The sequence below is a fragment of the Monodelphis domestica genome, chromosome 1 (assembly GCF_027887165.1).
Source record: "Monodelphis domestica isolate mMonDom1 chromosome 1, mMonDom1.pri, whole genome shotgun sequence".
Taxonomy (NCBI): Eukaryota; Metazoa; Chordata; class Mammalia; order Didelphimorphia; family Didelphidae; genus Monodelphis; species Monodelphis domestica.
In genome coordinates, this window is record NC_077227.1 from 634,352,576 (window position 1) to 634,374,963 (window position 22,388).

The 22,388-nt window shown below is 37.1% G+C and overlaps 1 protein-coding gene and 1 long non-coding RNA gene across 5 annotated transcripts in view; one reads left to right on the forward strand and one right to left on the reverse strand.

Annotated features, from left to right (window-relative positions):
• Positions 1–4,022: 4,022 nt before the first annotated feature.
• Positions 4,023–22,388, reverse strand: part of MEIS1 (Meis homeobox 1) — a 154,322-nt gene continuing 135,956 nt past the window's right edge. For 3 of the 4 annotated variants that reach the window (XM_056813916.1, XM_001374559.4, XM_056813917.1), the window contains exons 10-12: positions 9,553–9,611; positions 8,235–8,324; positions 4,023–5,699 (exon numbers count right to left, since the gene is read on the reverse strand). In XM_056813916.1, the coding sequence (XP_056669894.1) occupies positions 5,416–5,699; positions 8,235–8,324; positions 9,553–9,611 (433 nt within the window). In that variant the 3' untranslated portion in view covers positions 4,023–5,415. Of the gene's footprint in view, positions 5,700–7,830; positions 7,927–8,234; positions 8,325–9,552; positions 9,612–22,388 lie in introns of all 4 variants that reach the window. The other variant, XM_007476734.3, reaches the window with a different exon arrangement.
• LOC103097880 (uncharacterized) lies at positions 4,566–9,634 on the forward strand. The gene is made up of 2 exons (XR_459194.3): positions 4,566–4,696; positions 9,475–9,634. It is a non-coding gene; the product is annotated as an uncharacterized LOC103097880 (long non-coding RNA).

Below are 22,388 nucleotides of genomic sequence, written 5' to 3' on the forward strand. Positions count from 1 at the left end.
CCCAGGAAGCAACAGTTCCTTGCAACCTGAATCTCATAACCAGGGGTCGCCCTGTTCCCAGAGACTGTCAACTCCCAGCCCAGTCTGAGCTCAGTCTGTTTTCTTTCACATTGCAGGGGTAGGGGAAGATGGGTAGGATTAGATGAGAGGAAGGAGGTTGGGACGTGAGACAATCTGATTGCTCTCTATTTGGACAGGGACCTTTGCCCTTGAGATCAGTGGGGATACTGGCCCCCCAGTCAGGTCCAAACCAGTTCAGGTACAGCCTTTAACTCCTCCAGTTTATGCCTGGAGATTTCGGGGTCTGCTGATTCTGCGCGCTAACTGTTCCCCCGCCCCCCTCTCACTCTCATCAGATAAACAGGATTCAGCTAACTCTGCCCCAATACTGGTCCTGAATCCTACCGCTGGCTGACAGCTCCGACACTCATCTCTACATCTTCCCTGCCTGCGCTCCAGAAGACAGCCTAACTCTTAGAATGTTACTGCAGATAGGGAAGTGAGGGGAGTGGTTACGGTTCTGGGGTGTTTTTTTTTGTTTTGTCTCTGCTCAGAAACTCATTTAATTAGCACGGATTTCTTGAGAAGGCATCTACACGTATCTACCCACCCCGAGCCTCTATTCCTCCTCTTTCTTTCCTTTTCTTTCCAGGATACCGGAGGAAAGGAACACGACAGAGCGTCCGCCTGAGTTCGCCTTCGCTCTCCCAAACCGAGTAGCTATCTCCCAGGAGCCACTTCTGCTCTTCATCATCCGCGCCCCACTCCCCCTACACCCCACACTCCCTTGGCATCTTAGCTATCTTCCTTTTCATCTCAACCACCTTCCTCCTCAATACCCCAGGGGAGGATGTCATGTCTCTTCCAAAAGGTAAACTTCCATTTGTTCGCCTTGCAGGAAGGAGACAGACGTTGCCTCCAGAGTAACTCCTAATATCATCCATACAGCTTTAATGCGTTTATAATTCGATAAGTGATTTCAATTTGAAATTGTTAGTAACTAATTTTATGGGTAATTTTTCCACATCAAATATTTAAGCATCAGATTAAAGGAGCCAGTTCCGACACGGGATAATAAGGGGGTTTCCCCTCCACCCCCTCTTCTCTCTTTCCTACCGAGTAGTTTTTCCAAATCCCCAAAAGATGGCAGTCGAATCCGAGATTCTGGTTTCCCCTAGACTGCAGAGAGAGACAGAGGAAGGAAGGGAGGGGGGAAGAAGAGGAGGGGGAAGAGGAGGAAGGAGGACAGCGTGGGGGGGGGGGGTGAGAGAGAGAGAGAGAGAGAGAGAGAGAGAGAGAGAGAGAGAGAGAGAGAGAGAGAGAGAGAGAGAGAGAGGATGGTCGAATCTAGTTTCAAAAGCAATTCTTTGGGTGATTTCTAATAGCAAGTTTGCCTGCCTGAGTTTCCTGGAAATACTTTGGGGGATGGGGGAGAAGGATAGGAGCCTTTAGGAGAGGGTGGGATGACGGTAGAAACAAAATGCAAACACAATCAAATCCTGAACTCTTAAGAGAAGAATGGGGAAGGAGGGAGGGAGAGAGGGAGGGAGAGAGGGAGGGAAAGAAGACTATAACTTTGAGCAACACACAACACCCAAACCCCTAAACAACTTGTCTGCTTTTTGGACACGACCCTGCAATCATAGGAAGGAGGACTGGGAGGGTGGGGGTACGTGGAGGGGGGGTTGGTAATAAGTCTAGGAGGCCTGAAATGGGAGGGGGTGCAGAGAAGGCAGATCCAAAGAGCGGATGAATTGCAGACTAGTTGCCAAAACTTTTTTTTCCCCTGCTGCTGCTGCTGCCGCCGCCGCCGTCGCTGCCTTTGCTTTGAATGTGGGTAGCTAGGAAACAGCAAGCCGTCTGAGAAGACGGAATTTCCAACGTGTAAAATGTTCTTAACGGAACCATTGAGCGAGTGCAATAAGGCGTGAGGGGGAACTAATCTTCCCATTTAAATGTTTGTGGCAATTTTATCTAAATGAATTTTAATGCTAAACGAGGGTAATTCCCCATTTGTAGCGCGTTTACTTCTCTTTCCTGTGCTTCTAAAGCAGTCTAACATCATGCAATGAACAATAACAATAAAAATACTGTCAAGGCATATTATTCATTTTGAATGTGTTATAATTACAGCTGATTAAATATCTTGGGATATAATAGTTTTCCTAATTTGAAATTTTTTAAAAAGTCATATTAGAAAGCAGGTTGAGACAGCTCTACTCCCTCCTTCCTCCCCCCTCCTCGCCCCTCTTCCCCTGCCCCCACCCCTCAGCAGGTAGAAATGCGTGTGCCCTTGTTTGAAGGAGGGCGGTTTGTTTTTGTCTTTTAAGAAACATCAAAAACACACTCTCAGTGCTTCTATTATTTCCCTCACTTGGATAAGAGTCCTCAATAATCTCAGAGCTGGACCTGAAATTTACAAGAGGAACAGCTAAAACAGTATTTTTTTTTTTGAGAGAAAGGAAGGGAGAAAAAAAGAGAGGATTACTTAGGAGGGAGGTAAGGCAAGAGATCCTGGGGACATACACACACACTCAAGCACACACAAACATACGGCACACAGAAAGAAACAGAAATGACGGCGATTTTGTTATCTTTTTCTAATTCGCTATATTATGATCAGCTTTACGCATCGTCTTCATCTTCTCTCTCTAACCTTTGCTTCTCCCTGGTCTCCTCCACCCAACCCCTTCATGATCACCACCCCATCCTAAACTTCTCTTTATCTGTTTCTCTCTTACTCTTAAAAACTCCCCGAAAACAGATAAGTAAAAATATTCAGAAAAAAAACCCCTACTAAACGACGTGTGTGTGTGTGTGTGTGTGTGTGTGTGTGCGCGCGCGCGCGTGCGCGCGCGCCCCGTATGGGCATGAAGGGGGTAAAATGGTTGGGGGCAAATGGATGGTTAATTTATAAACATTTATTATTTAATGGAAAAGTAAATAAATGGCTGTTAACTGCTAGTAACCACCTATCAGGAGGGAATTATTTCACTAATATGGACTATTTATATAGACTTAGAACTGCATTTCCTTCAAAAAGGGAATTAAGAGAATCCCAGTGGGGGAGGGGAGAAGGGTGAGTGTTTAAAGTTGATTCATTTTATTTCCTAAAGATCCATGTGTTTAGAAACAGGCCCTAATAAACAAAAGGTGAGAGTGTGCACAGCTGCACCAGCAGGTAAGTCAGTCAATCAAATATCACCTAGTAAACCCAACCAACAACTGGCTTCTCTTTTCAAATAGAAAATAGAATTGTTTAGGGCGGGTTTATGGGGTGACATAGACTTGAATGGCAGACTTCTGAGTTTTAGCTGTTCTGCTCTGACCCCATGTTTTGTTTACAAAGCAATCACTGCTAAAAGGTTTATTTTTATGAATCTACTCTAATTAAAATATTTGTATATTTTCCTTAGCTTTGGAAGCACATTTTTATAGCTGTAATTTTATTTAAATAAAATTATAAGGTATTCCAGCTTAAACATGTTATTTTGTATTATTTAGCTGGCTGCAATGCAGAAAGTACAGCTGTGCTGGAAAATTGGTTAATAACCAGTTTTCATCCAATGAGAACACAGGACATATTTATGAGAATTAGATTTTAAAGTCTATGATCTTCAATTCCCATAGTTAATTTTCTAATAAATGTATACTACTCATCTTAGGTAACATCCTTACTAATAGAGTAAACTCTGTACTTAGATTTGCCATTATGTGCTAGAATAATTTAGCGAGTATTAGATGAGTAATTCTGTTGGATGTAATATGAGAGTCTATCTGGTATCTTGCAGTTTAGTGCCCTAAGGTGTTAAATCTGCCATTAGAATCTAAGTACTTTAAAAAATCAAGTATTATTAAACAATTGATTTCATGGTAAAAAATTGTTTTAAAGAAATCTTAAATAAATATATCCCTTGGAGCTAATGATTATAATTTTATAATTACTGGTTTCATTTATTGTTATAGAATCATTACAAATTTGGAGGGGCAGTAAACAAATTTTTCAAGCAGTAGAGTCAGCATGACAAAAAATAATTTGTTTTTATTTTAGATTCAGATTTCATTACTGCACTCAAACTACTACAACTGGGCTTTGAGTTATTATACAATCCAAACTGTTTCAATCAGAAACTCTAAGACTCAGTGTGCAATGATTATTATTAATAATTAGCTCCTTGGTTTCTTGATAGAAAAAGGCTATCAACAAGCATTTGTTTAACCACAACAAAAAGTATAATTAGCTTATCCCACTTAGTAAATCTTGTATGCATGCCAACTCATACCAAACTGCTACTTTTACAAAAAATTGCAATAATACAGTTCATTTTTCCAGTCCTTTTTGCACAAAATTTATTTACAATGTCTACATAAATGCTCCAAGATGGGACTATGGAAAAATACACACATGACTGATGCTTTGCTCAGAAATAAAGTCAACATATTAAAAATAAATCTTCAGTTCATGTTTTTGAGCTGCATAAAACAGGAAGTGATGTATAAGGTGGTGGTTGTTGCATGGGGACAATGATGCTCTGATGTGACAATGAGGCTTCAAAACACACTGCCTTTTGGTTTCCATGCCTCCTCCTACCAGTCTCCTTAAGACACTGCCTGGAACAGCTGATTAATCATTGTTGATGACTGCAGTTTTTCCCATCCTTCCCGATTTACATCTGTTCAGGCCAATTCAAATATGGTGAGTAAATGAATTAGACATGCAAATTCAAGCCCCAGGCTAGAGAGAAGGAGAGAGAGAAAGACAGACAGAGAGAGACAGAGAGAGAGAGAGAGAGAGAGAGAGAGAGAGAGAGAGAGAGAGAGAGAGAGAGAGAGAGAGAGAGAGAAGAGAGCGAGAGAGAGAGAGAGAGAGAGAGAGAGAGAGAGAGAGAGAGAGAGAGAGAGAGAGAGAGAGAGAGAGAGAGAGAGAGAGAGAGAGAGAGCACGCAAATGGCTGAAATCCTAGGCTGGAAGAAAGATTCTTCTGCCTGATATAGTTATTTTTAATGCTCTAAAAATCCTGCAAATAAGACCTTTCTGTCATTTGCAGGATAACTGTAAGGCTTTTAATGTAAGGAGGCTTCTGGAGGAAGTGAAGAGCTATGGAAACAACACACATAGTGTGGAAAAATTTCACATTTTTTTTTAAAAAATCTATAAGAAACAACGTAATATGGATAACAGTATAATAGCATTTACAATATTTCACTCTTTGTTCTCTTAATGTCTTATATAGTTATTTAGCATGTCCCCAAAGTTGACTTCGGTTGGTGTTTCCTGCTTTTTTAAGGGTCCCTATGAAGAATTAGGGATGCTCCTTGGTCCACAGTAGATGCCAAGAATGGAACTCCACAGTCAATGCAGAAAAAACGATATTTGAAATCTGTCACGGTTGCAGACAATGCATATTCCCTTAAGCTACTGAGCATGAATGTCCATGACTTGTCCACTCATTGTTGGGTCTCCTGTATTAAGCACTGTGGGGCTTGATGCTGACATTGGCATTCCAGGGTGGGATGGTCCTCCATGCATCATCACTGTTGGGTGGTGAGGGTGTCCAGGAATGTAGGTATGCATGGGGGGCCCATGACGTAGCTGAGCAGGATGTGGGGGCATCTGGGGTTGGGTATAACTTGGCTGTCCCATACTCACACCCATTGGACCACCCCGAGCTACATATTCCCCTGGCATACTTTGCAGCCCTGTAGGGAAAAAAGAAAAGAAAAGAAAAGAAACCAACAAAAGAAATCTTGTGAAAAAATCAACATTGGGTTTGCAAATGCAAAATAAGAGAAAACAAATGTCAATAAAAATTATGCTAAAATAGTTTTTAAAGAAAAATATCCACAAAACCTTAAACTTTTGCTTTTACTACTTTTATAAAATGTTGCATCTATTATCATTGTTAATAGCACAGTGCTTTTTCATATCAAGTTAACCTGGTGAGTTTTTATTTTCATAGAAATCACACTTATTTAAGATCTAGTGATAAGAGGCACTTTTAGCCATTCAAACATACCATGCAATGAATGCATCACATTGTTCAGGAAGCAACTCACATGGAGCTGAAATGGATAGGATTACTAAGTGTGATTGTTACATTAAACTGTATTTTTAAACACATAAAAATCAATAAGTTATTAATTAATTCCCTCCTTGTGGTTACTTAGGTCTGAAGAAAAAGAAAAACACCCAGCACAAAATTCAGTCCACCCTGAAATGATTTTGAGAACAATAAGAAAAACTGGACCTAAAACAATAACCCTCTTGCTTTGTGGGGGCCTCTTGTCTTCTGCATGGATTGCTATAGTTGATGGAAACTGACAGGTGTATTGTTTCTGAGAGCTATAAGCTCCATAATCATCAAGGGTGAAAGGCATAACGCTATTGCTAAGTAGGTTCAATTGGCTTTAGTTCTAAGTAATAGTGCACTGTGAATGCTATGAACACCTTTGAATCAGGTCTCCAGGCTCTAGCAATGACTGGCTGCTTAATCTAGCCTAAAGGAACATTTTTGAACTAATGAAAATTGCTTATAAAATATACTGTACCCACAGCTCTTTAATCAAAAAAGATGATAATATTTTTGTAATAACCTATTAATTTAATTGGTCACGAAGCATAAAATACATCATTTAAATTTAATTGACCCAGAAACTAAGAAACAATATTTAAATTAACTAAGCTAGAAATTTCCATGATGAGGTAATAAGACTGTTGCATTCCAGAGTTCAATGGAATGTTTTCACAGCTAATTGTTAAAACTTTTTTTTTTACTCATGCCCATAGAACACCAGTATAAATTGCATTTGGCCTAACTAGGATTTCAAATAGTATGTTAAAGGCACGACCAAGGAAGGCTATGAAATAACTGCTTATAATTCCATAAACAAAGCAAAAAAAAAAGCAACACTAGTAGGGATAATTTAGGAATTGAACAAGAACCTTGGTGTTCAAAACAGTTTTGCTGGTCTGAACAAGAAATGCTATAATGCATTTTCTCTCCTCTAAAAAAGACAAGAGAATGAATCTGGGGCAGTTTTTTCCTAGGCTTACTTCACTAGGCCTGCCACTGAAGATTGCATTAATGATCTCTATTTTTGTATACTGAATAAGTCAAATCCATTTGTCACACTGCAAGTGATGGCATACTTAATTTGGATATAGTCAATTAGCCCGGGCTAAGCTCCATAGCCTGCTGTGCACACCTCTATTTTGTATTCTCCCTTTTTTCCATTGCCACACGTAATCCCATTATGATGGACAGACAAAGAGGAATAAACTAAAAAAAAATGTTTGTAAAAAAGGAAAAGTTTGGTTGAATGAATTGCAAAATATGCCTTAACGACCCTAAGTGAAGCTTGTGTTTGTTTTACCCCAAAAGAAGTCTCTGTTTCGCTTTTCGGTGTCTCGCAGGTTAGTGTAGAAATGTAACTCATGCATCAACTGTGGTTAGACAGATTTATGACACTTTGGGGACATGCTTTTTTCTCTCTTTGCACTGCTGCAGACTGCTTACATTTTGCAAATCAGTCTGTTGCTATGACAACTCCCTCCCCCACCCCCACCTCCTGACTGTTTCTTGTTTGGTCATGTGGTCAGTACTGTATAATAGCAACACACAGGGTAAATGTACATCATACGCAGGATCTATGAGCTTAAAAGCTTGATCAAAACCGAGGAGACAATGGAGGAAGCCAGAAACGAGGAATTTAATGGAAAGGAATGAAGAGGCATAAAAGCAATGGGCAAGGAGAAGACGGGAGAATGCCAGAAGAAAAAATACACCTAGAACAAAGTGAGAACGAAGACCCCTCCCCCAATTGTACTTACTTCCCCCTTGCTTTTCGATTGGTTAACTAGATGAAGGTTACATGTAGTGCCACTGCCCCTCCATGCCCATATTCATGCCCATTCCACTCATAGGTCCTAGAAGGGAGATAAAAATCCAAGAAGAGGCCAGAAAATGAGCAAAGTCAACAGATAGTGCCAAAAGACCCTTTAAAAATACAGATTCCAGAGGGCAGAGAGAGGCTGAGATCTTCGCAGGGTAAAGATCCTCGATTCCTCTGTGTCATATCTGAGGAGCATAGAGGACAGGCAAGGCAAGGCAGGCAGTTTGAGACAACAGCAAGAGAAGGAGGGGATTTTTATTTATTTTTTAACCTGTGCTGATGGAGGGGTAGCACTTACAAACCGGAGGAGCAACAATCACAGTAACACGATAGCCATCTTACCTGGTGCTCTGATGCCCATGTGTTGTTGGCCATCCATTACGAAACCTCCCATTGGTTGTCCATCTGGGTTATAGGGTGTTCCTTGACTTACTATAAAAATGTAGAACATAGCTACTTACTACCGATTTTTATGGAAAGAGATGAGAAGAGTAAGACAGAAAGAAGGAAGGGGGGGGGAGAGACAGAGACACAGACAGAGAGACAGACAGAGAGACAGACAGAGAACACACTGAACGGTATTTCTGCTTATTGATGTAAAGGCGTAACTTCAAAACTAAGCTAAAATTCTCCTTATGCTCCCGTAGCAGAGTGCTAGGACTAAAGCGTCAAGGTTCTATTGACAGCTAAGCTTTAGAAACTTTGTTTGGATTTTAATTTGGTGAACATATAATAGGTGTTGAAAGAAAAAAAATATCCAAAATGAATGAACATGACGAGACACGTTTGGGCTCAGAGTGATACTTAACATACTTTCAGAGACTGCTCTATTGAGATGAGAGAAGGCATTTTTTTTTTCTCCCAAGAAAGTGTAAGACCAACATCAACCTCAGGAAATGTGTTCCTGTTGATCTTACTGCTTTATCATGACACTAAAACAAATCCTGGAATGAAGGTGCTTCTTGGAGGTTTAGCTCTAGAAGCCAAGATCTCAGAGCAGGGTTGGTATTTTACGCTTCTAGTATAAATAGCTTGAAGAAAACAAGAAAACAAAACAAAAACCACACACAGACACACCTTAAACCCCAAAGGATGGATATGAATAGGGCTAGAGAACCCAGAACCTTGGATTTGTACCACTACCTGAATTCTACATTTTAACCGCACATTAAAAGCTGGCTTCAGAAGTAAACTGCCTTGGGTTATTAAAGCACATGAAGCTCTACCTCATTGAATGTCTTTGAACTTTACTGAGTCCCACAAGCGATCCTGACCCCTTTGCCCTTTTGACAGGTAATAAAGTTTACAGCAATTCCACACCAAGCCATGCACCAGGGAGTGGTCATAGTAGCAGAAAGAGCTGGGAAGGAAAACTCAAAAAAAAAATAACATTAATATATATCGAATGTGTACAAAGAATCCTGTAACTGAGCATATAATTTAATCGTTATTTTTCTCTATTTGCTTTTTTTTCCTCCAAATATTTTAATGATGTTAAATTGATTAGTGTTGTTATGAAACGAGACTGGTTTAATTTTAATTGTCAATCACTCCCAGCACTCATTCCCAGTTTATTTACCAGGTAATGGACCTCCCGGTGAATGGCTTGAGGATGGTTTTCGCTTGCGTGACTTGAATACAGTTACTATGGGGGACTTGCCTGCTCGATTGGACTGGTCTATCATGGGCTGAACTATTCTTCTTCTAGCATTAATAAACCTGTAACAAAAGAGTAAAGTAAATCGTTATTGCATGTTTTTGTTGCTTTGTTGCATTTTTAAAGGAGAAAGAAAAGAATTCAGCTATGGCCAAGGCTAGGCTTTGGTTCCCTTGGCTAGTCTATGTGCAGTTTCAAATGCTGCAAAACCTATAACCCCTGGTGACCTTTGAGCATACAGGCTTGGGGTTTCTGAGTTGATTTATGTTTGCCTGCTTTTACCACAGTTGGACACTTCCATTTCATCTTTTCATGGGGGAATTAGCAGAGTTTTCAGGAAACAATGCTAGCCACCACTCTTTTCAATTCAGAGGGGGAAAAATTGGTCTAGATAGGGAGATGTTCATAAGGGCATCTGTTACCTCTCCTAATTAGTGACATTTCTATCTTATGTTCTCTGGCCTCCTTTTACAATTTTTATCAAAACCTTCCCTACCTCTTGCAAACCTAATTCTATTTTAATGCCCACTATTAAGATAATGAACTGAGATGGCAGAACACCATCAAATGAGAGAATGTCTGGAGTTTTATCACCACTAACTCACACTGCTGGGGACTTCAGAGAAATGCATTCCTTGAAGAGATTTCTTGGGTTTTTTTTTTTTTTGCTCTTTATGCAAAGTCTGAGGTCAAGGCGAGGTCATAGCTATACAGTAATTGAACTTATAATCCTGCTTTCTCCAGCTAGCGCAGAAAATTTATAACAAACATCTTGTTAGAACATAATTATTGTGCTACTAGAAAAAAATGGCTAGTTATTTAAAAATAAAAAGTGGTTAAAATTTGCTCTTCAAGATTATAATAGTGACATGTTAACTCTAAAGGTACTCTTAGAGTGCTAACTAAATGTGATAAAAATTAAAAACTGAATTCAAGGAATGAACAAGATACATTGGATTCTGAAATTGTAAATGCTTTCAATTCTCAACACAGTTTTGAATACATAAAAAATGAGCAGCACATAAAAATATACAATGAAAAGTTTAATAATGCACTATTAATAATTAAAGCTGCCACCATAGTCCAGTATGAATTCCAGTCTGTAATTCTGCTATTCATAATTCGTCCACCTCACAAGGGAAAATGGTACCTAAATAGAGAGCCATTATATCGACTGAACATATGTTTCTTAAAGTAGAAATTCATACTCCATGACACTTATAGTTTCCAAGTATCTTGGATCTTTTATGTTCTTTTATTTCCTGAAAAGTAATTAAAATAAAAATGAGAATGAAATCTAACTAAAATGTAATGTTTTAGTGGGACAAACTTCTTGACTGGCTATATGTACTGTATCAATTCTTGTAAATGTTGTCCCTGAACTGCTAATAAAAATATTTTAAACATAGATCTACAACAAATTGTGTTGCAAATCAGTTTATCATTATCTTGTATAAGCCATGAAAATTGGAATCATGTGAGCAGAAGGTTAGATTAATTCTCCATTCTCATTATAAGCACAGGTGTAGCACAAACACCATGTGAAATAACTAATTAAAATGGGGGGGAAATCTGCTTTTTCATTAGCTATCTTGGGTGCATGACCAATCTGAAAATTATTTAATATTAATACTCTGCATATAGCAAAAGCAATTTTCATAGTCACTAACAAAAGTAATAGAAGTTAAAAAACAACCTATTTGTGGCATTGTTGATCATCTATAAGCTGCTAGAGGGCAGGGATCTTGTCTGCACAATTTACCTAATATATTACTTGGTCCACAGCTATCCATAGCAAGCATTTAATAAATGTAATGTATAGTGAAGATTTATATCCCACCTATCTTTACAATGCTCCCAGCATTGGGAAGATTTTATTGATCAATTGGTTTTTATCTAATTAATCCTAGGGATGCTCCTGTGAGTCGGGTAGGAAACATTTATAAATATGTTCATGGTAGTGCCTGATGATTTATAAAAAAAGTTGTATATGATAAAGTTGATAGTACCCATCAATAAATTACCTGAATGGCTTTTTCCAGTTTCTGCACTTACACAATTCACCTCCTTTTGTACCAACTGAATAAAGGTGACAATGGTTGAACTGATAAGGATTGGCCCATTCCCATGACCATGATGGCATCCTTTTCTTTCCAACTAATACAACCACCCTCAAAATCTCATGTCCCCACTGCCTTTCTCCATTAATGTTATTTGCATTCAATCTTCAATTAATTTAACATAAGTTCTAAACTCATAGGATTCACAGATATGATGTGTGGTACATGCTGCCACGCTCTAAAGAAATACACAGATACATACATATGTTCAACATGACCATTTTAGCAAAGAAAGATATGCCTTTGTAATAGCAGTTTTTTTATGAATCTCTTAATTGAGAAACACTTCCCTCCAAATCTGAAAATTCTTTCAAATATCCTTCATTTAATGTGAAATTGGTAAATACAAATAATTATAATATTTACACTTCTATAAATAAATCATTACTTGATCAATTGTCATCTTAAAAGTAAAACCATTAATTAAGCAAATAAATAGAAGGAACAGATTTGTTTTATATGTGAATCCATTAAATGAAACCCATAGTATCCCTGGATCTCTTTCACAACCATCATAAGAATTAACCTCCTTAATGCACAGTTTCTTAAACATTCTCATAGGTACTTTGTGTACTTAAGTACTGCTATAACACAATCATGGGTTTAGTTCGCTTCAGGGTGAATTCATATACAAAAACATTTTCCTTCTGGGCAAAGTAATAAAATGGCATTCTTGCTCCTCCCACTAGAAGTCAAACTGAGGTCAGCTCCCCATCCCTGTATCTGTTTAAATAAACTGGTCCAGCTGTTTGTTTCCAAAATGCCCTTTAACCTTCTGTCTCATCCTCCCTGCCTTTGTAACAGAATGCTTTCCTTTGCATTGGTGTAGAAGCTACCACAATTTTTTTTTTGAAAACCAAACAACAAAAAACTTCCTTAAAGTTTTTTGTGAGCCCAGTTAGTTTACAAACATCAACAAATTCATATGCCTCCTTGTTGTCCTTGGGGATAGAGGGAGAACGCACCAGAGTACCTTTCCCAAACTTACACATATAGCTCTTAATTAAGACTGCTCACAGATGTTTATATATAGTGGTACCCATGCATATGAGGACATTTTGTCATGTGAACCCAGGGATAAACTCTGCTCATCAATGGAAGAAAATAGTCTGGTGCAGTGACTCCTCTCTGCCCCAAATGAATATGCAATAAAGTAATAGTTGGATACAAAAGTGTCATAAATTAATTTATAGCCACAAATATACATAAAAACACCAGTCACTCTAAGTCTGAGTTTCCCATGCCACCTCTCTCTTGTTGTGAAGTTCTACAGTTTAGAAAACTTAGAGGAAAAAAAAACCAAGAAACTTTATTCCATATGTTTTATAGTTGTTGTTCAAACCATAATCTCAGTCGACCCCAGGTGCCCAAATTCAGAATTTGTTAGTTTTGCTCAAAGAGGCTGCCATATTTATAAACTGACTATGAACATGTACTTTTTGTTCCTTATAATTCACAGTGGATAGTGATGTAGTGAGTAGCTAGAACAAAGTCAAATGCTCTAAAAGCAGGCTTCTTTGACAAACTCTAATTGCTTGTGAAGCAGCTATTCACATATTGGCTTTTCACAAACTGAATAACTTGAATGTCAAAATGGGTTTTCTTTGAGAAAAAAAATCTCAAAGTACTTATTTTCACTTTTAAAAACACACTTTGTAAAACTGGAACAAATGATATAAAATAAGAAGATTCTCTAGACAGCAAAAAATTCTGAACCAGAGAGTTTGTTTCCCTTCTTTTATACTACTATGGCTTAAATTTCCTTCCTAAAATAAAACACAAAGCCAAAAAATGCATAAAGAACAAATCAGTTAGGTTTATAAATTCACTCATGTCAAAGTTGGTTCGTATATGATCCTTTCTACCTAGTGACCATTTAATAGAATTGTATCTTATGGCATGTGTGTGGGTGTATTCTATGCTACGTAAGATACAAAATTCTTTTAAAATAGTTAATGCAACTTAATGGAAAGATTGCTAGAGTCAGAGTCAAGAGTACCTGGGTTCAGATCTTGGCCATTAACAAATCAATTCATATCTTTAAGCCTCAGTTGTCTGATCTGTTAAATTATGAATAATACCTTATTGGGTGTTATGAGGATCAAATAACATATGTAAAGTATTCTTAGAGTACTATATAAATATCAGTTGTAATAAAGTTGAAAAATTCCATAGTCTCTGCTTTCAAGGAGTTGAAGGTTATAAATTGGGTAAGATCTCAAAGATATCAGATTTAATACCTTCTGGAAAAAAATCCATTTTATCTAGTAAAGGTGACTGGTAAAAAAACATCTTAGTTGGCACATCAAAGGGGAAAAATTGGACTTTAAACAGAAGAAATTTCTGAACAAAGGAAAAATCAATTTTTAAGTAAGAGAGGTATAGTAGATATGTATTGGCCTCAGATTCATCAATAAGCATCCATAAGGCACTAAAATAGGTAATCAAGATATCAACATAACAGAAATTTCTTTTGGTCTTTGTCCCCAAGGGGCTTACAATCTATCTAGGGAAGATAGCACATATATGATATACACACAGGCATTCATTCATATATGACATACATATTTATATTCATATATAACATGCCTTTTTCACACAATAAATACAAAGTAATTGGGAGGGGCGGGTATCAACAAGCAACTATGGGAAATAGGAATTTAGAATATAGAGTTAAATCTTGAAATACTCTAAGGATTCTAAGAGGTAAAGGTGAAAAGGCATAGAGGACAGCTAAAACAAAGGCATGGAAATGGGACATAGAATACCATGTGATAAGGCTTGACATTGTAATGTATGCCTGCAATCCCTTCAACTTGGAAGATTAAGGTTGTTGGATCACTTTAAGTTTGAGTGTTCTGAGCTTCAGTGGAACTAAAGCCAATCAAATGTTCACATTAAATCTATCATCGATATGGTGGGCTCCTGGAATGAGGGAACCATGATGCTGCCTAAGGATCAGTGAGGTTGCCCAGGATGGAAAAAAAGTATGTCAAAACTTCCAATGAATGCCTGATACATTTCTAGTCTGGACAAGGGAAGGAAGGAAGGACGGACGGACGGACGGAAGGAAGGAAGGAAGCAAGGAAGGAAGCAAGGAAGGAAGCAAGGAAGGAAACAAGAAACGACCAATTTTGCTATATTAGAATGTGTGTGAAAGAGAATAAAGTTTAATTATTAATCAATAATTGTTAAGCACCTATTACATGCCAGGCATTGTGCTTGGTTTTGCCAATAACAAATATAAAGAATGAAATCATCCCTATACACAAAGTGTTTATGTACTAAATTGGGTAAAAAGGGGCTGGATTCCTGTGCCAAATAAGAGTTAATACAAGGACTTCCAAAAGCTATTAAAGCTTATAACTATACTAAGACTTTGGGGACATCTTGTATTTGATCTTTCAAGAAATAGACAGCCTCTCGAGTTACTACTTTAATTTTTTCCCAGTGCTCATTCAATACTTAAAAATGTTTCTGTTTTTGATCACATGCATACTTTTCTAATCAAGACCCAGTGATAAGTAGCTGTCTGAACTTGACCTTTGATTTCTAGTTCATTCTTCCCATTTTGCCCTATTCGCATTCAATGCTTGGATACCTAACTTTTGTTTCTTCCAAGAAAAAGCAGGGATAAGGATAATGTTTTCATTTACGAAGCAATTTAAAAAACAGTATTCAACCTTGGTTACACATCTAACCACAAGGTACATTTTCCTAGTTTTATATTCTATGGCAGATGACATCTTTCATAAATATCTTCTCTTCTCATACTTCTTCTCATGGTACCTTTCAAGGTCCTTCTGTAATCCCTGCTGATGTTGAAAAGCAAATCATACTTTCAAAATTGTTTTTATGATTCCTAAATAAATTCTGTTTTATTGAGCTGTATATATAGCCTTGTTTCGCTATCATGGTCACCAAAAGGCTAAGTTGGCTTCTTGATATACTTCCTCAAAGCTTTTTTGTTTTTCAAGATACATTTTGATTGGGTGTATCCTACCTTACCCATTCAATCTCTCTAAGAAAAAAAAATCCTAACATTCCCAGTCTCTAGCCCCTCAGAAGTTTTCATACACTATTCCATATAATTTCTCATAAATGTGTGTGACAGAGAGAGAGAGAGAGAGAGAGAGAGAGAGAGAGAGAGAGAGAGAGAGAGAGAGAGAGAGAGATAGGTGAAGGAGTTTCATCAGGGTTGTTATTAAGTCTTGAAAACCTCAACATCTCAATGATTTTGAAACAACTTAACATACCTGATGAGTCTTGACTTATGAAACCTAAGAAAACACATTATTTCTATGCCATGAAAGGAAATACCACTGTTGAGAGTTTTTTTTTGTTTTATACCATGTTTCATTCCAGAAAGTATAATTTATAATTAATAGTTCTTTTTGACTACAATTACACATATTTATATACATTAATAAAATATACCTCCATACATTTTAGTAAGAATGCAAATAAGTTACAACAACAAAATTAAAGCCTGCGATATGATTTGTATACCTAGTAAAATAATATTTCAGAAAACAATACCATATATTCTTTAGTCACTACTAAAACAAATACCCTCTTTAGGAAAAGTTTTCACTTTTACTTTAAATAAAAATGTTCTCTTACGTGAAAACAAGAAAAAAATAAGCCTCAAGAACTTCTGCTGAAGTTACTAAAAAAACTTTTTATTTTAAAGTTAGTTAACACACTTAATGACCCATAACTAGCAGGCATTATCATCCAAGTTTTCTGTACTCCCTTTCTTTGTGAAATAGGGCTTCAAGACACTCAAGAAAGTTGACTCAATTTCAAGTCAAACCTTATGAAATCATGTTTTTGGCAACATTTCTAGCTTCCTAATATCCTCCAAACTTCAGACAATTCCAAGACTGTAATATATCACTGACAGTGCTGGAGGGAGATTTGAAGGGGAGAAGAGATAGGAGGGGTTGGAGGTGGGGCACAATGAAAGAAAACAGCAGGGAGGGAAAGAGGAAAAGAAGATATGTTCTACTACTCACTCACTTTAGAAATACAGTACTAGAATTTACTCAGATCACAGACAATCCATCAATCAGAGATATAAGATGATTTCCCTTGAAGCTCAGTTTTGCTTTTTTGGCATTAATGGACTCGAGTATTTAGCAAATTATCATAGGAAAGAGTAGAATTATGTCAGACAATAAAGAAAATTAGCTACGTGTAAAATGCTCAGCCAGACAACGAATTTTTGAAAAGAACTAAACGACTGACATATTTGATGTAAAGTCATTTTAAAAATACTTATACTGCTCTTCATTTTTGGGTTTTGAAACCTTAACTCTTTTATTACTTCGTATTATACATCTTACTTGAATGTAAGACAAAAAACATTATTTTATTCTTGAAATCAAAGTCTAATTCATCTTTTTTTTCCTTTTTTTATAGGAAATCAAACTAGCTCTTATTTTTTTAATAGTGGGAACCCTTCTTAACAATGCTTTTCTCTCTCTTTCAACCCTCATTTGGAATCAGAGGTGAGAGTGGATAAGAAGTACATATAATAAATTTACTTATAATAATGGAATATATTTTATCTTAAAGCATGCCCAAAGATCATTTTGAACTGTAACATTGAAGGTTTTCTTAGTATAATATATTAGCGATTTAGACACTAATTGTATTAATAAATTACTGAATTTTTCTTTTACAGAAAATACTCTAATAAAACAATCAGAACCAAAGTTTTGTCCTTAGCTTTCTGCTTGTGACTGTACAATATCTCCTTCAGCAAACTCATTTACTTCCATGACTTCACTTACCACTTCTATGTGTAAAAGCTCTCTTAAGTTTGTCACTCCAACTCCTGTAATTGCCTAATGAAACCTTTACCTGAGTCTGATGAGACCCTCAACCTCTACATGTCCGAAATTCTCTTCTCCCCTAAACTTTTTCTGTTCTTATAATATCACTCCAGCAGTCAATCTGTATCTCAATGTCAAGTCCATGAGATCTTTGACCCTTTCCCCCCCTCATTTCTCATATTCAATCATTTACCTATTAATTCTATCTCTGTAATGTCTTTTACATTCACCCCAGAATTCATTTCTAGTTCTACCTTCACCACCTTTATTAGTGTCCTCATTACTATCCATTTGGACTAGAGTAATATCCTCCTAACAGGTCTTCCCATTTCCACGCTCTTTGCCTTCCAATCAATCCTATACTGCTGCTAGAGAAATCTTCATTATGCATGGATATCTTCATGTCTCTCCTCTGTTTAAACTCTTCAATAGCTCTGTATTGTCCAGATTAATTATAAATCCCCCTCATAATTCAGTGGCCCACTCCTTTTCCATACTTATGTTATTGCTATATATGCTATATATTCTGACCAAATGGTTTGAGGAATCCATGTCTTATCTCTTGTGCATCTCTTGCAATCTTCTTTCCTCTTTTTCACTTTCAGATTCCTCTCTACCTTTAAAGGCCAATTTGAAGAGGCAATATTGCTTAATGGAGAGAGCACTGGATTTGGGGTCAAAATGAGTTAGGTTCAAATACTGTCTCAAGTGCTAATAGCTATTTGTTGTGGTTAAGCTGTTTCAGTTGGACCTTATTCTTCTTGACCCTATTTGGGGTTTTCTTGGCAAATATTGGAGTGGTTTACCATTTTCTTCTCCAGCTCATTTCACAGATGAAGAAACCAAGGCAGAGTTCGGTGATTTACCCAAGGTCACACAACTACTAATTATCCAAGGTCATATTGGAATTCAGAAAGAGGAATCTTCCTGACTCCAGGTCCAGTACTCTATCCACTGTATAACCTAACTGCCCACATCTTATTAGTTATCTGACCCTACAAATCACTTAAATTTCTTGAACCTCAGTTTCCTGATCTGAAAAATGAGGAAGTTGGACTCAACAGTCTCTAAGATCTCTTCCACATTTAAATCAATGATCTTATGATCACACACCACCTTCTCCAAGAAGTTTACGGCTCTAAAGTTTGAAGATACCTCAAAGGCTGTAGCTAACCCTTTCACTTGAAGATAAGGATACTGAGGTCCAAAGAGCCCCAGTGACTTATCCAAGGTTATATGAACTGAATTTGAACCCAGCTCCTTTGACTTCCAAGGCAGTATTCTTTCTCCAGTATCACAATACTTTTCAGCCTTCCCTGATCTACCATATTTGTAAGGGCCTCTCCTCATGGAGATAGAAGAGTACTTCATTTGGAATCTATAGAAAAAAAATAACAATGACTGACATTTACATGGAGTTTCACAAGCTTAGTCAAAACCTGCTGTCAAGACCACGTGCACTTCTACCTTTTACCTTTTCCCCTCAAACACAGGCCTTTGAGCCTATCCAGTCCAAGAAATAGCTTCCCTGACTAAATAATATTGTTGCCATTTTTATAACCCTTCCAAGTTTACCAAGCAACAGCCTTGTGGGGAAGGGAGTTTGAATAAGATCATCCCCATTTTATACAGGTTTGGAAAGCCATCTGTCTGCCAAGTTTTACCTAAAGTGATAGAGCTAGCAGATGATAGCTCCAGGACTCCAACCTAGCTTGTCTGATTCCAAGTTTCTTCTGCCAAAACACGTTGCTTCTTAGCTAAACACAACTTAGCCAGGAAAGCTAGACTATCTGTTTTGGCTGTCCCAGGTAAAGCTCCTCAGACTTCTCAGCTCCAATCTGTTTTCTATTTTACCATGATTATTTTTCTAAATCATTTGCCATGACTTTTCCCCAAACATACACATGTTTCCCCCCTCAACGCATAGAAAAATTCTGTTTCTTCCTCTTCAAAAAAATCTCAACATTTGAGAGCTGAAATGTCCATAAGAGTCATTTCCTCTGAAAGTCAACCGAGAATTCTCTCTCCCTAGCCTCCCCCAAAGTAGGCATTTAGCTATTGCTCAAGACCTCTGAAATAGAGTGAAGACACCTGACTACATCTCCAGTGAAGAGTTCTCTTACTGGCTTTATTTGTGAATAATTTGATTATCCATTCTTAATGAAGTAGCTAACTAACAGTAGACAAAATCTCAAGAATTAAGCTATTGCAAAGATGGGAAATGTTGACTTAATTGTCTCCTCACACTAGTTATTTATTCTATAGAGGCCAATTTTCCAAACCAATTTGGCTATGGGATACTTTAAGGTTGAACATACTGAAAATCCATAAATACAGGTAGGATTTCCTGGAACTAGAAGCACCCAGAAAGGGGGTCGGGTAGGTATATTTTGAGGTAAAATACAATAAATTTAGCCTAATTTCCTCCTGAAAATTACCCACATATACAATTCATATTTTTATAAAATCCAAAATATTACTGTTGCTTAAGGAGCTCAGCCCATACATGGGATGAAGTTTTATCCAAAGTTAAATAAAAAACCTAGACGTAGAGTCGGGGGGGGGGGGGATTATTTTTAAATTCCAGCCTTGCCAAATAGATGTGTGATCCTAGGAAATTCACTTAACCTCTCTGGGCTTCAATTTTCCCACCTGCAAAATGAGAATTTTAGACTATATATTCTGTAAAGGTCTTTCCTAGATTGAAATTCTATGACCTCCTTTTCAGTGTTACACATTCCTCATATTTTTTTAGCATTAAGTTTGTTTCTATTCTCAGAATGTCCAGTGTCTACCATTCTGAAAGGTCAATTCCTCGTGTTCCCCAAGATAGTATCTTTTTAACCCAAGGCCAAAACCTTTTTCTCACAGTAGCCATCATCTCACTCTCTTGGCTAAGTCCCACTTGGGCAAACCCCTATGGCTACCTGGTAACCCTTGTACCCTGTGATGCAACCAAAGATAAAAGGTCTGTTCCTTATTCTAGAAACATTGCTATTCAACCTTCACCTCAAGCAGATTTACTTCTCAACTTGCATAAACCCTTCCTCCAAAAGGAGAGTCTTCTGTCTTCCTCCTCTCTGTATATTCATTAACATCATCATCACTAATGATAAAACAGAGAAAAAATGATAAACAGAAAAAAATATATAATTTAATATAAGCATATATCTTTTTGTTCAATAATGCCTTCTCTAGTGTGGAGAAAGAAAGAAGGGTGGGAGATACTTGGGAATTTTAATGTAACAAATAAAATTTAAAAATATGTAATAATTATTACTAACATCAAAATTTTTTTACATGTCCCTTTGTTATATTTCCCAAAGTACCCTAGTTCCATTGAATAAAGCTTAGCATGTAACTTTATAAATAATATCTTTATTTCTGAAGGTATAATGGAATATGAACATGTTATCTATTCTAATAGCTATAGATTTCTTAGAAATGCAAAATATGCAAAGATACATAAGTCATTTGTATGCTTTATTCTGTTAATGAAGGCAAGTTATTATAATAGCCTGACTCTTCCCTTTATATTTCAAAACAACATATAGCATATCTAAAACTGGGCTATCTTGTCCTTCCTTGCCACACACACCCCTTTTCTGTTTTACAAATGAAGAATCTAAAGTTTAAGCAGGTCAAGTGGTTTCTCCAAGGCCATAAAAACAAAAAAGAAAACTAGGATTTGAACCCAAGCTCTTGGACTCCAGAAACAGTTTCCTTTCCGTTGTACCACAATTTATCATTTTCTCTTTGTGATGAACATAACATCTGAGCAATATTTGGTCATGGAAATACCTTTCCCCTCTTCTTTGGGCAGATAAGATCTTTCCAATTTCTCTTCAAATATAATCTCCATCCCACCATTCCTGGATAAACAAACCAGGATGCATTCTTTGTCCTCTTTCCTAGATCCCTGGATTTTTCTTTATCCCTTCTTCTCCTTTGTATAAAACAACTTTTGTTATTATAACTCTTATGTCAACAATGACCCAAGAAATGGATCAAACAGATGTGTGGGGAAGCAGGTACTGTAATCTGTCTAGCAGCTCATGTCCCAGGAACTAATAAACAACTGCCCTGTAGCAATCAACTCCACTTCATTAGCCTATTCTATATCTGAACTAATTTTTTTAATTTTCAAAGTAGATTTCAAAAATTTTATTCAATGTTTATCATTTTAATTCTAGAGTTATGCTATTTTAAGAAACTACTGATTTCAAAAATTCAATATTAAGCCCAATCTCACTTTTGGAAAGAGATTAAAATCCCTCTGGGGTCATTAGAACTAAGTTTAATTCCCAGGGTTAATAATTTTGTGCCTTAGGAAAGTAAGGAATTGTCCCCTTCCTTATCCATAGAATCTCATATTTTTAGACAATCGTTCCCTTAGTAGCCTCCAGTTAAGAAGATGGAAAGGAAAAAGAAACCTGAATATTGGTAGGATGAGTAAAGAAAGAACGGGTTGTTTTCTTCCTATTTCAGACTTTTTTTATTAGATTAGAAGTAAAACTCATTTTAAAGACTGGTCAGACTTCTGGGGCAACAGATATGCACACAACCCTCAGAAAACATTAATGGCAGTTGAAGCAGAACAACATGCCAAAATCTCAGCTGTTGTGCCTAAGACTGGACTGGGACATTGTTTGGTTTGGTATGGCATTATTTCTGACTGCCTCATTTTAAAACTAAATAATTGGTGTTTTTTGTTTTTTAAAAAAAGGGTCTTATTTTCCTCCCATCTGAAAAAAAAGTCCTAAACTGCCATGGAAAGCCAAAGCTCAATTTAACAGGAGCATCCCAGGTTGGAGTCAGCACAGCCCTGGCCCTCACAGATTCTTCCTCCCCCTATGCCTCTGGCTCCATTTCATTTTTG